This window comes from Mauremys reevesii, linkage group 7, assembly GCF_016161935.1.
Source record: "Mauremys reevesii isolate NIE-2019 linkage group 7, ASM1616193v1, whole genome shotgun sequence".
Classification (NCBI taxonomy): domain Eukaryota; kingdom Metazoa; phylum Chordata; order Testudines; family Geoemydidae; genus Mauremys; species Mauremys reevesii.
In genome coordinates, this window is record NC_052629.1 from 23210503 (window position 1) to 23229247 (window position 18745).

The following is an 18745-nucleotide window of genomic DNA, read 5'->3' on the forward strand; positions in this document are numbered from 1 at the left end:
TAATGTCTGCATTCACTGAGTATACCTGAGTAAAGCTGATTAATTGACCCAAAAAAATGCTATTTATATGTTACCAATCGCACAGCTGCAAAGTAAGCTTCTTTTGGAGTGGTGTCTCTTTGGATAATAATTGCCTTCCATTAAATTTGTCTTTAATTTCAGAGGGTTTGATATGAATCCTTAGAATCACCCCAAAATGTAAGACGGTTCTCTTGAAACTCAGTTCAGATTTGTGCAATAAAAAAGAAAAGAGCTTTGAGTATATGGGCCAAGCCTGAAGTATCTAACAAACCTTATCTATTACAAATGCTTTGCACACTATGCAAAAAGTATTGCATTCTCAGTAACCCAGTATAAGTATGGAGGTGGAGCAGGGTTTTTATAGTGAAGGCTTGTTAACCTGCTATCCAAAAGCTCTGTGCACTGTACAATTACAATACAATTCAAAGAGACCTCTTCACAACTACCTTAAACAAATTATTCCCTGTCTATTCACCTAAAACTCCCTTTGAAACAGATGAGCCTTGCAGCATGTCTTCAAGGTCACTGTTTGCAGGCTCTGGTGAAACAAGACTGTAAGGGACCAAAATCTTCCATAAGTTTTACATCAGCAAGGTCAGGATGATATGGCCCATATGACATATCTGTTATATACACTGTATTAGTCAGTCTTTTATGGTATTTAATGATGGTGGAATAATAATGCAAATACTATGGTTCATAAAAGTGCAGATCTATCACTGGTTAAAGGGCATTGTATTTTGAGGAAAATTTCTGATTGATGTTAATAATATAATTTTATCTACCATACAGCCTCTAATAACAATTTCTTTCTTCTCAGATGATCATTCCAGAGTCATTCTGACCCAAATAGATGGAGTTCAGTCTTCAGACTATATTAACGCTTCATACATAGATGTAAGCTAATAGTTTTTCACTTTCATTCAGATTGCTAATTTTAATTGTAAACTAAATGTCAAATAGACATTTGTCTTACAGCACATCTTGGCATTTCATTCTTTAACTAGCCATAAATTTTATTTCTGTAGGGTTACAAAGAAAAGAATAAATTTATAGCTGCTCAAGGTAATGTATTTTCCTGTCTCCATTTTTGTACTTACATGCACCAGAATGCAACCCTCCCACTCATCCCCCCACTCCCTCCCCCCACACACACTCTAAAAATAACTCACAGCCCACATCAAGGTTAATATGTTACAAGATCAAAAATTCCTTCCTAAGCATAAATAAGTTGGTCTGCTAAATCATGGTCATTGAAGTGAGAGTTGTAAGTTAGACACACTAAACTGAGCCCATTGCCTGACCTACTGCACATAGTGTATCTAGAGGGAGCGGGGGATAGCTGCTGCTCATAGAAAGGTGGGACAAGCCTGCTCCCCAAGCAGAGAAGTTAATTATGCATTTATGTCTCCAAGAGCTGTGGAGCATGGACTGTGTTTGAAATGCCAGCCTACTGCTGGAAATAGTCTGAGTCCACAAACCCCACCCAATCAATCCGGAAGCTAGATACACCCAACTCAGTTTCTGCCTCTACTGGGGCAGGCCTATTTGATGATGATATATTACAACTGGTCAAACTTCCAGTCATGCCAGTTGGAGCTATCATGCTGGGTCTTGCAAGCAATCCTAGAGTAAATACAAAAATCCCCATTGTTTCAAGAAGTACTTAGTGATTACAGTGATTGTATAACATAGTAAATGTTTTCTGTAAATTGATAGAGTTCATATAGCTGTGCTTCAAAGAAGTGATTTTCAATGTACATATAGTGCATTTGTAAAACTGAGGCATTTACAATCAGTATATTTTCATGAGATATGAGCTGGTAACTCATGAGTGGAAGAGAAAAATGTTCTTGTGTACTGTGATATTGCTTGTTTTCTTTATGTCTCTTGAGTATAGAACTGTATTCTATGTGCAGGACCTAAACAAGAAACAGTTAATGATTTCTGGAGGATGATATGGGAGCAGAAATCTTCAATTATTGTTATGTTAACAAACTTGAAAGAAAGAAAAGAGGTAAGTAACTTTTATTTCAGTTTTGATCCGCCTGAAATAATCCCCACATTAAGTAGCCTCTGGCTGCAATGCACTGCTTAGCATCTGACTGTTAATGGCTGTCACCACTTCCTTTTCCAGTCCTTTCTGAGGTTTTAAGTCTCTGCTAAAAATGTAGTTGTAACTTACAAAATTTCAAGCTTATAAATATTCCCTGGTGACTAATTTCCTCATAACGAATCTTTTATCATGTGCTACACTGCCTCACTGTCAGACTTTAAGTCAAAGGCAAATTGAAATGAGGGCCTTTTTTGCTTCTGCTGCAATGTATGTGAGACTGGCCTTATAGGTTGGATTGAGAATAAGAATGAATGTTGAATCGATATTACTCTCTTTTAAAAGGTTTCAGTTAAAAGAATGATTACATTCATAGTGTGATCACTACAGTTGGATATGGCGAATCTGAAAACAACCTATTTTATTGTGAAAGGCTGCATTACAACTCTGTGGTTTGCTGTTCTCACATCCATCCCCTCATTCTGGATTGTTCCTCCCCTCCCCTCTGTTCCTATTTCATATGTATCCTTCCTTATGTATAAGTTGAACAGTAAAATTTAATGAAATTATGTAGAGTAACACTTAAGACCTCAAGATTGTTACATAATTAACTTCCCTGCTGACTCACCAGAAGTGATTTAAAAAAATGATAAGAAGCCTGATAAAAAAACAAAAAAAACCCTACCAATGCACCATCACAAATTTTGCTCTTGGGCAATTTTCTTTTAAATGCCTATTTATCCTCATGGGCTAGTTAGTTAAACATTCCAAACACTCAAAAGTGCACGTTTGGAGCTTGGATTCCTCAGGCAATGTGAACTGGGGGTGCAGTGAAAGCAATATGCCAAGTTACTGAGAACAATGTACCGTGTTCTGCTGAAGAGTGACCTCTCCTGCCAGGTAAAGAGTAGTGTCGATAAACTCCAAAATAACTCCCAACAATTCCTCCTTAAGATCAAAGGATAATTATTCTAGAGGGTGAGGGTACACATCATAAGCATTGAGATAGTTAATGTGCATTAGTGGTGTTAATTAATTTTCACAGCAGCTCTTTACAGTTATATATTTTTATCAGAATAAGGAAAAGCTATTTAAGTCTGATTGCGCCTAACAGCTATGAAGGAGGTACTCCCTGTTTGCATATACAAGGCCCTCTCCCTTTCCTGCAATCTTAACATTACCAGCCTTCCTGCATGGTCAAACAGCATACTCATACCAAGGCCTGACATACTAATGCTAGTGCCCACAAATGTCACCAGATCTCATTTGAACAGATTGGAGACTCATCAGGCCATAATGGTTGGTAAAATGCTTATTCCACAGAAGGAGACATATTGCTATCTTTTATCCTACTGCTAGAGAGCAACAGATGACTCTCACCCAAGGTTACCTGACTTTTCTCATCTATTAACCAGCCCTATATCTGGAGTTGGGGGTTAAAGCTGTCAGGTAAATGCATGCTATCAGAAAAATAAACAAAATAAAAGGATGGAACAGTCATTGAAACAAAACAAACAAACAAAAAAACCAAAAGCCTCCTTCCTCATGATCTGGCTTCCAAAGGAGCATGTGAAGACTCCATCCAAACCATATATTTCTTGTTGTGTAATTGTGTAATAATGCAGATAACTAACATTGAGAGCATAGCACAAAACTTTAAAATCATGTCCTAGTTTAGATTAAAAACAAAACATCCTCTAAATTAGGGCTGTCAAGCGATTAATTTTTTTAAATCATGATTAATCATGCGATTAATCATGCTGTTAAACAGTAATAGAATACCATTTATTTAAATATTTTTGGATGTTTTCCACATTTTCATATATATTGATTTCAATTTCAACACAGAATACAAAGTGTACATATTTATATTTATTTTTTATTATAAATGCACTGTAAAAATAAAAAGTATTTTTCAGTTCACTTTATACAAGTACTGTAGTGCTCTTTATCATCTCTTTATCATGAAAGTTGAATTTACAAATGTAAAATTATGCACACACAAAAAATTGCATTCAAAAATAAAACAATGTCAAATTTTAGAGCCTACAAGTCCGCATGTCTCCTGGAATGGTGGTTGAAGCATAAAGGGACATATGAATCTTTAGCTCATCTGGCACGTATATCTTGCAACATCAGCTACAACAGTGCTATGTGAATGTCTGTTCTCACTTTCAGGTGACATTGTACCGGGCAGCATTGTCTTCTGCACATGTAAACAAACTTGTTTGTCTAAGTGATTGGCTGAACAAGAAGTAGGACTGAGTGGACTTGTAAGCTCTAAAGTTTGACATTGTTTTGTTTTTGAGTGCAGTTATGTAACAAAAAAATCTACATTTGTAAGTTGCACTTTTACGAAAAAGAGATTGCACTACAGTACTTGTATGAGGTGAATTGAAAAATACTATTTCTTTTATCATTTTGTATCAAATGTAGAAAAACATCCAAAATATTTAATACATTCCAATTGGCATTCTGTTGTTTAACAGTGTGATTAAAACTGCTATTAATCGTGATTAATTATAATAAAGTTAATCATGCGAGTTAACTGCGATTAACCAACAGCCTTACTCTAAATATTCATAGAGGTTTAATTTTATTACTTTAAAATAATTTTATAGCTATATGCCATCAGTAATGGAAGTAGGCACACAATATTTAAAAATACTAAATGTATCTACTGCATGTTTGCATAGGATAAATGTTATCAATACTGGCCAGATCAAGGATGCTGGACTTATGGAAATATCAGAGTTTCTGTGGAAGATACTATCGTTCTCGTGGACTACACCATTCGCAAGTTTTGTATACAGTCAGTAAGTAATAGCACTCTTGCTATTCCTTAAGATTGGTTTTTATTTTATTTTTTAAAGCGAAGTATAACAGAAGTTCAGGCTTTTGTTTAAAATGAATTTAACTGGAAATTTAGTTTTTAACTAAAATTGAGTTGAAACATATATGTAGACTAAGGGAGCAGTAAGTTCATGGAATCAGTTTCCACTTGAGTTGTTGGAGTAAAAGAGAATTAATTATGCAAATATTGATGGCTGTATAGAAGAATGTGGGATCTGTAACCTTCTTTGCCTGCTTTTGGGCTATATGGGACTTAAGTTTAAAGAGAGATCAGTCAAACTGGATCCTCTGAGTAGGTAACCACCCTTGGAAGGTATTTTCCACTGATTGATTATGTGTTATTTTGGAGGAACTTGGGAGTGTGTTTCCCCTCCTTTGTGCAAAAATATTTTTGAAGTTAGGGAAAGTTTTCAAATAATTAAAAATGTAAAAGATATTAAAATTATCTAGAGATGGAAGAGGTCTTATCACAGCCCACATGAAGGGCCAAACCAGGCAAAGAGGAGAGGGGGAGTTACAGCTCCCTGATTTTCTGCCATAGCTTGGCCCCAGCATTGGTTGGGGACTGTACATCATCTGGGGATAGCTGAAGTACATTGTGTTCTGGCCACCCCTCCTTCCCTCTCTTGACATGCCCCGTGCACCAGGGAGTGCAGTGAAGGGAAACACATAAATTGACTTCTCCATTGATGCTGTGAGGCACCCTCAATTGCAGAGTTGTGGTCAGTCTTCCCTCCTTTTGCGCTGCCTGTGCAGGCCAGAAAATCTGGCCTGAATTGCCCACACCTCCTTCTGGTCCTACACTGCTGTTTTACTAAGTTTATTTTTTTTAAAGATTCTAATTGTGTAATCTTTTCTTTTGCCAAGAATAACCTTCACTATATACATTAAATGCACTAGTGGCTTGCTTAGCATGCTTTCAGAGGGATTAAGGCCTTGTCTGTGCAAGAATTTTCACCTGTCTAATTTAAGATCAGTTTTAAAAAACTGATTTAGTTAAAATGGTGAAAAACCCAGTTTAATTTAATCAGTGAAACATTAATATTTAGACTAGGCCTTAGAATTGCAGCAAGGTTGCATCTTTTAAAATTACCATGTTAAGTATTGTTTTATTCTTCTCCTCTTCTACCTGTTACATTCCAGTTCTCATTCTCATTGGGACTTTTTGCTTCCCAGCAAAACAAAAATGAACTGAGTGGACTATTTATGTATTTATAAAGCACCTTCACGTCATCTCTGGCCATCAAACAGTATTAAAAGCAACTGCAACAGACCACCAGCCGTCCCTGCAGGAAGGTCACAATCCCTTGAAATTAAGTCTCAAAAAAGGAGAAAAAAATTTTAGTCTCAGGCAGAGGAAAATAAGTCCTGTGGCAGCTTGTCCACAAATCCAAGTAAAACAAAACAAAGGGCAACTTCCTTCCACCTTGTCCGCAGTTGTCAGTTCCACATCCTGGATGTTTACCGGGGAACAATTGCCAGCTCTTCTCTCTAGATCTGACTGCTCAAGCAGTTTTTCAAAACTAGCTTCCTCCTTTCTGCCCATTGAAGGGGTTTAATCACCTTCCTGGGTCAAACAGGGAGGAGACACACACACTCTGTCACAATAATATACATAACTTGCTGAAAAATATTAGCTGTGGGAGACTCTCATCCACCATTACATCATTTACCAAGCCCATAATCACCCTAAAAACCTGAGTAAAGAGGTGGTTTGGTATTAACTGTGCCTTGAAAGCTAACAGTTAAGGTTCTTGAGGGCAAGTAGGGTATCTGGGTACCCTACCAGCAGCTGCCAGATATTCAGCTCTAAGGACTGTGAACAGAAGTTCCCCAGCTAATGGCAGTTGGTGTGTTGCCACATGGGGAGAGGGGCAATTTCTCAGGTGGTCTAAACCCTTCTGAACAGGGATTGTTTCTCTTGCATGTTTGTACAGAACGCAGCTCTTTGGGTTCTACCATAGATGTATTTATTACTACTAGTAGTAGTAGCCAGGACCCAAACTACAGACAGCTGAATAGAGCAGAGTCACTTGGAAGAGCATAGGGAGTCAGTGAAGCTTTCAGAAAACTGATAATGTAATATGTTCCTGGCAGCTTTCATGGCTAATCAGATGGGCAGCTGCATTCACCGCTAGTTGTAGCTTCTGAGCAGTCCCTGTATAAAGTACACTGGAGTAATCTAATCTGAATACCATTCAGGCATGTCTAAGTGTAACAAGGGCCATATGAGAGAGGCTGCTAAGACTCTTATTTAAAAAGAACTCTCGGCAGGAAGCTGTATGAAAAATATAGCAAAAAAAAAGTTATAAAATTAATCTGGATTAGAAATAGCTGGGAGTCTAGATGGCTAGTGGTATTTGGTGTCTTTCATGTGTAGATTCATATCTCCAATTTTACTATGGAACATATTAGTGGTGATAACATTTGGTCACCAGGTGATGGAGACTGAGTGGCCTTTATGAAACAAACTGGTGGTCTTTGTCCAATTCAAAGTAGAAAAGTCTTCCTGTATTAATTGGTGCTAATTAGCAGCCTTCTTGGGGGTCTGAGAAAGAGGTCAAGGACTGACAGAGCATGGAGACTGAATTTACTGTCTTAGCCCAAGAGGAGGTTCCTCCAGATCATGATTGGAAAACATTGGTGGAGCTTTCATTGCCATTGCCTGTGCTGCTCCTGTTCTGTGCTTAAACAGAATACGTGGGTCTCTGAGGCTGGTAAGGCTGTACCTTTAATAGTTAGCACTGAAAATGTAAATTAAAAATAAAAGGAGAAAAGATAAAATATAAACTTACAGGATTCATTGTATTAGAGCAGTCTCAGCTTCATGTGGTGTGGTATCCTGAGTCTGATGATGGACCATCCTTATATATGTTGTTATGAGGCAGTTCATAGATAATTTGGCATCTTGCATCTCTCAGTGGTATACAGGGCTGGCTCCAGACCCCAGCACGCCAAGCGCGCGCTTGGGGCGGCATTTTGCCGGCAGGGCGGCAGGCGGCTCCGGCGGACCTCCCGCAGGCATGACTGCGGTAGGTTCGCTGGTCCCGCGGCTCGGGTGGACCTCCCGCAGGCATGACTGCGGAGGGTTCGCTGGTCCGCGGCTCGGGTGGACCTCCCGCAGACGTGCCAGCAGATGTTCCACCGGAGCCGCGGGACCAGCGGAACCTCTGCAGGCACGTCTGCAAGAGGTCCCCTGGAGCCGCGGGACCGGCGACTGCCAGAGCGCGCCCCGCAGCGCGCCACCCTGCTTGGGGCGGCGGGATTCCTAGAGCTGCCCCTGCTGGTATAAATCCTGAAGTTCTTACTGAGACTAACTCCAGTGAGAGTTTTTTGTCAGAGTCAGGATGGAGTAAAAAGTGAAGAAGGACTTCAGGATTTGGCCCAGGGTTAATAGAGATTGTGAATCTCATTTCTCATGAACAGTACCCTGGTGCCACTCAAATTTAAATGGCAAGGATATGGGTTAGTCAGCCTATGGTAACTAATCTGTTTGCAAATCTTAACATAGGACATAAAATGTCACACTCACAGTCTGTTTGTGTGTTTCTAGCAGCTTCATGATGGCTGTAAAGTTCCAAGGCTTGTAACACAGCTCCATTTTACCAGCTGGCCTGATTTTGGCGTGCCTTTCACACCCATTGGGATGCTGAAGTTTCTGAAAAAAGTCAAAACATTGAATCCTTCACATGCTGGACCAATTGTGGTTCACTGTAGGTATGTACGCACTCTAAACTATTCTGTCTTCTTGAGCTTGAACGGTTTGCAAAGTGCTTTGTGTAGGTCAAAACTACCTTTCTGTCTCTTCATTGAAAATGCCATAGTTTGCATAAAAGTCAGAACTTGCAAAGGTATTTTAGTATCAGAGGGGTAGCCGTGTTAGTCTGGATCTGTAAAAGCAGCAAAGAGTCCTGTGGCATGCATCCGACGAAGTGGGTATTCACCCACGAAAGCTCATGCTCCAAAACTTCTGTTAGTCTATAAGGTGCCACAGGACTCTTTGCTGCTTTTAAAAGTATTTTAGGCTCCATCATAGCCAGGGAGAGGAATGAATAAAAAAATTCTGTCTTTTCTCTCATTTTAATATTGAAACTTCAGTTTGTTGTTCCCAGAGTGATAGGCAATCTGTGACATCAGCATAGTCCCTGTCAGAAAACCAGATTTGTAACAAATGGGCTTACTCTGCCATTGAATGCTCCTCAGAGAATACATCCCCCCAGTTTTCTCACAGTAGAAATGTTGTTTGCTCTTATAGTTTGCCCATATGCTGTCCTGTAGACTTGTACTTGAGATAATTTGTTTAACACTATGATGTTGGCAGTCTAGATGTCCCATTACTACATGTACAGAGTGTGTTCCAATTCATGTACAAACATTTGAGCCTCTTGCCAGTAAGGGGTTAATGATAAACCGTTGAAAATGTGTTATAAAAATGAACAAAAAGAGATCAGGTTTTTGTAGAAGTTCAAAACAAATGTTACAACTTTTACATTCAGAACTGCTGTATTTTAGACATCAAGCAAGAAATAGTCTTTTCTCAGGAACAATATATCTACGTAAGATTAGAATAAAAAGAATAAAATAAGTGGCTTTGTGGGTTTTTTTTTTTTTAAGGAAATCACTTTTTTTATTTTTGGTCTGTTGATTTGTTTTCAGTTGCTTATGTTTGACATTTATGAATATTCTCAATGGGCTTTAAAACATACTCTTCAATGTGGGGCAGCATGTATTCCTTTATCAGGCATCAGCCGTCCTTTTGTTCATTGTTCATCAGACAAACACCTGTTTTAGGCCTGGTCTACATTACGATTTTAGGTTGAATTTAGCAGCATTACCTCGATTTAACCCTGGACCTGTCCACACAACGAAGCCCTTTTTTTGACTTAAAGGGCTCTTTAAATCGATTTCTTTACGCCACCTCTGATGAGGGGATTAGCACTGAAATTAGCCTTGCCAGGTCGAATTTGGGATAGTGTGGACGCAGTTCAACGGTATTGGCCTCCAAGAGCTATCCCAGAGTACTCCATTGTGACGGCTCTGGACAGCGCTCTCAATTCAGATGCACTGGCCAGGTAGACAGGAAAAGGCCCGCGAACTTCTGAATTTCATTTCCTGTTTGGCCAGCGTGTTTGCAGAGCTCATGCAGAGCGCATCAGCATGATGTGCACATTGCCGGGGCACGTTGCCCGGCCCGTACTTTGTGAGAAGTCTATGACCATGTCCCTCTTGTCACCACACTGCCATCGCCTCCTCGCCTGGTTTTGCGTGAAACAATTGTCTGCCATTGCTCTGACGGAGGGAGAGGCGACTGACGACATGGCTTGCAGGGAATTAAAATCAACAAAAGGGGTGGCTTTGCATCAAGGAGAACTCAAAACCCTGGGTTTAGCAGGCCATTGATTTCACAAAACAAATTGGGTCAATTTTTTGTTTTGATCCATCTATCTTTTACATCTTAGGCTGGCAGCAGACGGTGCAGTACAACTGAAAGCCATCATCATCTCCTGGCTGCTTGCCAGAAGACGGTAGGACTGCTAGCCATCTGCTAGGACTGCTAGCCATCGTCATCTCCTGGATGCTTGGCAGAAGATGGGAATGACCTGGCTGAGTCACTCCCATGTCTGCCCAGGCACTCCTGACCGATCTCACCGAGGTCAGCTAAAAGAGCACCCAGGAATATGACGACGATGGCTACCAATCATAATGCACCATCTGCTGCCAAAAGGCAATGAGCTGCTGCTGTGTAGCAATGCAGTTCCATGTCTGCCAGCACCCAGGAGACATATGGTGATGCTGAGCTGAGCGGGCTCCATGCTTGCTGTGGTATGACATCTGCTCAGGTAACCCAGGAAAAAAGGCGCAAAACGATTGTCTGCTGTTGCTTTCACAGAGGGAGGGAGAGAGAGGGGGGCCTGATGACATGTACCCAGAACCACCTGCGACACTGTTTTTGCCCCATCAGGCATTGGGATCTCAACCCAGAATCCCAATGGGTAGTGGAGACTGTGGGAACTGTGGGATACCTACTCACAGCTACCCACAGTGCAACGCTCCGGAAGTCGACGCTAGCCTCGGTACTGTGACTTAATGTGCTTAGAGCATTTTGTGTGGGGACACACACAATCGACTGTATAAAACCGATTTCTAAAAAACCGACTTCTATAAATTCGACCTAATTTCGTAGTGTAGTCATACCCTTAGTAAGAAATCCTGTTCTCGACTGTATGTACATTACAATTTTTTTTAAGATTTAGAAGGAAAAAGATTTTAGTAGTCTCTCATGATTTTCCCCTTTTGAGAGAGCCATATTTTTTATATTCCTTTGCCCAGATGTTCTATACAGAGTAATATTAGGGCCATGCTTCATTCTTCACCAGCAGGAAATTCTGTTCTTAATCTAATTGGCACCAAAATGCACACAAGGCACTGAGAGTAATTAAAAAAAAAAAGCAGATATCTAAATGTAATGGCCAAATCCAAAGTGCACCGCAATAGCTCTATTATGAGTCACAGTGTTTTGGACTAATTTGGTACTTTCATACTGCTTGAAAAATGTAGACTGAAAATCATGGCATCTAATTTCCTTTTCAGTCCAGGATATGATGCCATTGAATTGTTGGAAAAAGGAAAGGGAAACTCATCCATAATGAGTAACACGGTATTTCTCGGTGGGCTTTTATAAAAACAACATACAGTGCTGAACACAAAGTGCTTGACCAGAACAAACATGATATTGAAAAAGTTTTAAGCTAAATCAGCATTTAGAGGAAATGAAGGAGAAGCAGGCAGAACAAGGAGAAGGGAGGAAAAAAGGAATGTTTCTGACAAATTATATCATGCATTTTTTTAAAATGCCACTCTCCTAATCAGGGAAGGAAGTTAAGGAGGAAGGGCTGAGAAAAAGCTTTCAGAAAGAGTCCAAGAATCAGCAGGAGTTTGACACACAAGTCAGTCAGAGAGGAGATGTTGAAAGAGACAGATGACAGAGCTGAGGAAAGAGAGTGGAGTAGTCTTGGGGCAGAGAGGGATAGCTCAGTGATTTGAGCATTGGCCTGCTAAACCCAGGGTTGTGAGTTCAATCTCTGAGGAGGCCATTTAGGGATCTGGGACAAAAATCTGTCTGGGAATTGGTGCTGCTTTGAGCAGGGGGTTGGACTAGATGACCTCCTGAGGTCCCTTCCAACCCTGATATTCTGTGATTCTATGAGAGAGGGCAGTGAAGGAGTTAATATTATTAGAGAAAGAAGGTAGCACTGAAAATAGAGCTCATGGAGTCTGCGGAGGGGAGAGAGATCAGGGAGCAAGGGAATCAGAGGGCTGACAGCAAAGATTGATGGACAGGATGGAGGAAAGGCAAACTGTAAATGAACAAGCCATATTCAGAGAGGGGGAATTCTGAGACAGGTCAGAACAAGAAAATGTCTGGTAAATTCTGAGTCAAGGAAGTAGGAGAGAGTGAGAAGTGGAGGGAGCCCAAAGGTGGAGCTGAAATATTAATAGAAGGAAGTCAGAGGTGTAGGAGAGGTAAACTTAGTCATAAATGTGGAAGCTGCTCTGTCAGTAAATAACCATTTGGTGGTAAAGGTACAGGAGTGAAAGTAAAATTGGCGGCTCTGCGGGGGTGGGGAAACAACATTAAAGCGCTGCCATGGCAGTGCTTTAAGCAGGGTCCTTTGCCACGGCAGCGCTTTAAAGTCAGCTGTACAGGCCAGTACTGGCCTGTACCACGTTACTTTCACCGCTGTAAAGGTGATAGGAGATGGGTGGGAGAGGAGTAGGAGGGGAAAGAGAAAGGACCGATGAAGGAGAGAGGATCAGTGTGGTGCAGCTATCAGAGCCTTCAAACTAGGGTAAGTGATGAAAAGGCAAGTAAGAAAGGCCATACCAATCAGAAAATTAAATGTTATTTGTGGAGGAATCTTTCAGACATAAGGTGGTTATGGGCACTGGTCTCTCTATTATAAGGATGTGTTTTGTGACACGTCATTATCAATGAGGAACTCAGCTGGTTTTAATTTGTCATTTCAGCATTCCCACAAGTGGAATTGGTTGCGATTAGTATTAAGTGAATCATTCTACTTTACTTACATCAGACCATGCTAAGGGATTAAGATTTTCGGGCAGCATGAATTTCTATTCAGACAAAAAAGGACTCCGTGTGTGCATGTGCAGGAGTGTGTCTAAAAATATATATAATCAACCATATAATTTATATAATAAATTATATAACCGATTTGAAAATAATAAGAGGTGCTTATTTGAACACTATATGTGGCATAATTAAAAATACAATAAATCAAAGGAACTCCAACCCCTTACCATATACTGTAATACTCAGGAACCAGACAACAGAAAAAAATATACATATAAGTGCACATACCATATACATGGTAATAATTATGTTCTCTTTGCTCAGTATGTCTGTGAGAAAACTTTGCGTGTTTGCAATATGGTGACATGACTTCTGTGGAAAATACTATAATTAATAGCAAAATATAGTTTCTAGTTCTCAAGAGAGCCATGGATGGTTCATAAATTCTCAAAGAATATTTTAGATTCCTCGTAATTGCACATCAGTGTCTTATGAACTAAACATTCATTTCATGAAGTCTATATTTCTGACTTTATTTTAAAACTAAATTTTTCTTTGATGAAAGTCGGATTGAATCTGTGAGTATGTTGGGGGGGAAATATTTTTACATTTTTAGAAGGTGATACTATGACATTTTAATAGCCACAGGGTAAAATAAGCAAACAGAGGATTAGAGGAAAGTTGTTAATGCCGAACACAGGATGCCATGCCCTTTTCCTTTGAAAGGAAGAGCTCAAAATCATCTATGATTGTATCATTTGTAATTATCTTGCTCCCTCTGGTGGCAACTGGAAGACATGTTAAAAACAATAATATTTTTGCGTGTACATGTTGAAAACCTTAGCACTTAAAAAAGGCTTAACATTTGCCAACTGATGTATGACATAAAACATGTTACTTCAGTATTAGTAAACCAAAAAGATTCAATAATCAGATTTAGCATGTGTTATGCTTTATCTTACATCTAATATCTAGATCTAGTTGAAAAATGGGAAACGTTTTGGAAAAAAGATTGTACCTTTTTTCCTTTTAAAAGAAATTAAAAAATCATAATTTTTTCGACCAGCTCTGCTGCTCCTCAAAAAAAGGATATGTTTTTGTGAAAGCTTTCTGAAAAAAATTGAAATTCAAAATTTTTCAACCTGCTCTACTAATATCACTATTAAAATCAAAAGTGAATTGTTACAAAATGTAACACCAGTGTGGATTTCAGTCAAATGTAAACAAAATTTGGGCCAGCTGTGGTTTACTGCAGCAATCTATCTGGACTTCATAGCTCACTTATGCGTCTCTCTTCTTTTTAAGCGCTGGCGTGGGTCGAACAGGCACATTTATAGTGATTGATGCCATACTAGATATGATGCATGCTGAACAGAAAGTTGATGTTTTTGAGTTTGTTACAAGAATCCGTAATCAGCGCCCACAGATGGTTCAGACTGATGTAAGTAAGCATAAATCTGTTGTGATATTTTGTTCATTTATCATGTTTGAAACAAAGAATACATTTGTTTCTCAAACACTGGTGAATGTCCCAGAACTTCCTCCCCTCATTCGTCCACAGCAGGAATCACAGCGAGAGTAGGGCAAGCTGGAGAGTAATGGGGGGAGGGGGTGGGGGGGGAATAGGTGGTAAGGAAGGTTGTGACAATGCAGTCCTTTCTGACTAGTTTCCAAATCAAATTTTGAGGGACTACTGCTGTGCTCCTCCCATTCATGTTCCCCCTGTAGTTCAGAATGTGCATGATCTAATAGGAAGCCATTGTTACAGCCACAGTCTTACTCTGTTAATCAGTAAAATAACCTAAAACATAGGAAACCACGATAGCAAAATGCATGTGCCAGATTTTGTCAAATTGTATTTAATTGCTTTATGTTTAGTGTGCTTGTTGCTTATTCATTCCAGATGCAGTATTCATTCATTTATCAAGCCTTACTTGAATACTACCTCTACGGTGACACGGAACTAGATGTGTCCTCCTTAGAAAAGCATCTTCAAGCATCGAACACCACAACACCACATCTTGTCAAAACAGGGGTAGAGGAAGAATTTAAAGTAAGTAAAGAAGAGGGCTTGCTTCAAGATTTTAGGGATCAGGCCAACCAGACAACATGGTTTGTAGAGAAAAGTATGACATGGTTGAAAAAGTGTCAAAACTAAGCAGCTCAGTTATTTCTGTTTTATTCCAGTAATGGGAAAGATGAGGGAGGCTTTTCATGTATGAATTCTCAGGAGTGAGAATATTATAATGTGGTGGTGCCCTCATCTTTAAAGTGAGTTTCTCCTCTGAAAAGTGACCTCTAAAAATGACACCTTCTTAGTCAGCAGACCTACTCCCTGTGGGTCTTGAATAATGTTTACTACTTCTTCGAGTAGTGTCCCTATGGGTACTCCACTGTAGGTGCGCTTGCGTCCCTGCTCTGCTGATTGGAGAACTTTGGTATCAGTGTCCGCACACACGCTGTTCCCCATCCTGCTCTGCAACAAGACTAACCAGTGTTGTGTGGACAAACCCCCCTTAGTTCCTTCTCAAATGCCCCTGGCTAGAGACGGAGCTGTTAGCAGTCCATTCATCAGATCATTAATTCTATTAGAATTCAAATATCTAGTTAGTCCTTTTCTTAGTCTTAAAGTGCCTCTAGTTCTTTTTATTTCCCTAAACAAAAAGAAAATAAAAGAAAACTTTTCTCTTTGTCTGGGGATTGCATGGGATATGCCTAGTTCACCAGGTTTTAAGAGGTGCCTCTTGTGCAAAGAGGCCCTCCCAGTAGCTGATGGACATTCCTGCTGTATCTGTTGCCTCAGGGAAAGTCACATTTCCCCTGCAATTTAATTTGCCAGCAAGTAAAGTCCTGATCTTGGAAGGACCGAAAACTAAGACTAAAACTCCTCCTCATGGAGGCCGCTCTCCAACCATCCCTGGACCTGTGCCAGGAGTCACCCTGGCAGCATGAATCTTCCCCATAGCCCTTGACATCTCAGGACTGTGAGTTGAGGAGACAACTGTGGACCCCTCACGTAAGGCTTCAAAAAAGAGAACCATGAGTTCCCAGAGTGAGCCCCAGACTAGCTGAAAAAGATTTCCGGCACGTTTAGAATCGTCGGTACCAATGGCACCAAAGCCATAGAGCCACAGTACCCATAGCTCATGAGGATCCAGTGTGGCAGGTACTATTGATGTGCCTAAAGACCTGATGGGCACAGGCATCAAAGCAATAGTACTCGCAGGGAAAGGTGAGGACAGGGACCGCACTGCCTCCAGGAAGACGCTGCCAGTGTGGGCATTAGTCTCGGCATTGTCAGTGGCATGCCATCCAGCCTTAGAGTGCCTGGTATGGCCTGGATTGCTGATCCCTTCAGTGCCATCGATCCAGCAATGACAACTGCCAATGTTAATGACTATGACAGCACGGCAAAGGTTCAGATACTCAAACCTTGTGGTATCTGAAATACCAGAGTCTCCCCTGCTCGGTATCGGGGCCCAAGAGCAGAATAAATCTCGAACATGGGAATCTCCACTGGTCAAATACTTCCATTCTCTAGTAAAGAATTGGATAGTGAACAGGAGAAGATATCTCCCATCACTCCTCCCGTGATCCTTATAGTGCCCGTTACCAACCCGGGCCCCTTCATTCATATCCTTTGTCTGTTCCTCAACCACCACAGTATGTCCAACCACCGACAGAGCTCCCTCCCTCTGTGCAGAAGAGCTAAAGCTGTGGAATTGGTGCATTACCCACAATGTTACAATATCAGCAGCCTGCCTTCCAGGAGCACAGAACATGACAGCGAACAGTGTCAGCTGGAAATTCCCACACGACCATGAAGGGGAGATGAACCCAGCAGTACTATACGACATATTCAGACAGTGGGGGACACTGACTATAGACTTATTCACCACTTACCTGAACCAAGAAATGTCCATGCTACTGCTCCAGGGCAGGCCCTAGACAACACTCTTCAGGGGATGCCCTCCTTCTTTTGTGGCACAATGTCCTTCCCCCATTCCCTCTATTATGAAAAGTCCTCTTAAAAATAAAAAGAGAGAGAGAGAGCAAACGTCATACTGATTGCTCCCACCTGGGCGAGACAGACATAGTACCCTTACCTGTCATTGCTGGCAACATGTCCAATGATCCCTCTGCAATCCACCCCGTACCTCCTCTCACAGAATGAAAGACGCGCTGTCCACCCCAACCTATGGATACTCCAGTTCAAGGCCTGGCTTCTTCATGGTTCCAACACATAGATTCTGCTCCAAGGAGGTACAGAAAGTGTTACTACACAGTAAGAAATCGGCTATGTGTCACACTTACTTGCAAAAGTAAACCAGATTTCAGATTTGGGGTAATTCCAGGCAAATTACCCCAACATCTGCTACTCTCATAAGAACATAAGAATGGCTATTCTGGGTCAGACCAAAGGTCCATCCAGCCCAGGAACCTGTCTTCTGACAGTGGCCAATGCCAGGTGCCCCAGAGGGAGTGAACCTAACAGGTAATGATCAAGTGATCTCTCTCCTGCCATCCATCTCCACCCTCTGATAAACAGAGGCTAGGGACACCATTCCTTACCCATCCTGGCTAATAGCCATTAATGGACTTAATCTCCATGAATTTATCTAGTTCTCTTTTAAATGCTGTTATAGTCCTAGCCTTCACAACCTCCTGAGGCAAGGAGTTCAACAAGTTGACTGTGTGCTGTGTGAAGAAGAACTTCCTGTTATTTGTTTTAAACCTGCTGCCCATTAATTTAATTTGGTGGCCCCTAGTTCTTATATTATGGGAACAAGTAAATAACTTTTCCTTATTCACTTTCTCCACACCACTCATGATTTTATATACCTCTATCATATCCCCCCTTAGTTTCCTCTTTTCCAAGCTGAAAAGTCCTAGCCTCTTTAATTTCTCCTCATATGGGACCCGTCCCAAACTCCTAATCATTTTAGTTGCCCTTCTCTGAACCTTTTCTAATGCCAGTATATCTTTTTTGAGATGAGGAGATCACATCTGTATGCAGTATTCAAGATGTGGGTGTACTATGGATTTATATAAAGGCAATAAAATATTCTCTGTCTTATTCTCTATCCCTTTTTTAATGATTCCTAACATCCAGTTTGCTTTTTTGACTGCCGCTGCACACTGTGTGGACATCTTCAGAGAATTATCCATGATGACTCCAAGATCTCATTCCTGATTAGTTGTAGCTAAATTAGCCCCCATCATATTGTGTGTGTATAGTTGGGGTTATTTTTTCCAATGCGCATTACTTTACATTTATCCACATTAAATTTCATTTACAATTTTGTTGCCCAATCACTTAGTTTTGTGAGATCTTTTTAAGTTCTTCACAGTCTGCTTTGGTGTTAACTATCTTGAGCAGTTTAGTGTCATCTGCAAACTTTGCCACCTCGCTGCCACTGTCCTAATGGTCTTGGACTATATATTGATTCTCAAGAAGTCAAGACTATCCTAGGGCTGTAGCGACCTTCCATCAACAGAGGGATATTCAGTATTCTCACACCCAACTACAAAGCATATGCCCTCAATTGTATTTCAGTTTAATCCAGCAATACATCAAATCCTAACTGTTGTTTTGTTGTTGTTCACTGTAGAAATTAACAAATGTTCGAATAATGAAGGAAAACATGAGAACTGGCAATCTGCCAGCGAATATGAAGAAAGCCAGAGTCATCCAGATAATTCCATGTAAGACAAGCTATCTTTTA

At 40.6% G+C, this 18745-nt stretch overlaps 1 protein-coding gene across 10 annotated transcripts in view; it reads left to right on the top strand.

The window, feature by feature from the left end:
* The window catches only part of PTPRE (protein tyrosine phosphatase receptor type E), a 221866-nt gene that overhangs the window by 169994 nt on the left and 33127 nt on the right, over nucleotides 1–18745 (top strand). For 9 of the 10 annotated variants that reach the window (XM_039547447.1, XM_039547440.1, XM_039547442.1 and 6 more), the window contains 8 exons: nucleotides 842–918; nucleotides 1050–1086; nucleotides 1941–2038; nucleotides 4771–4890; nucleotides 8481–8644; nucleotides 14325–14460; nucleotides 14923–15072; nucleotides 18632–18725. In XM_039547447.1, the coding sequence (XP_039403381.1) occupies nucleotides 842–918; nucleotides 1050–1086; nucleotides 1941–2038; nucleotides 4771–4890; nucleotides 8481–8644; nucleotides 14325–14460; nucleotides 14923–15072; nucleotides 18632–18725 (876 nt within the window). The remainder of the gene's footprint in view (nucleotides 1–841; nucleotides 919–1049; nucleotides 1087–1940; nucleotides 2039–4770; nucleotides 4891–8480; nucleotides 8645–14324; nucleotides 14461–14922; nucleotides 15073–18631; nucleotides 18726–18745) is intronic. The other variant, XM_039547441.1, reaches the window with a different exon arrangement.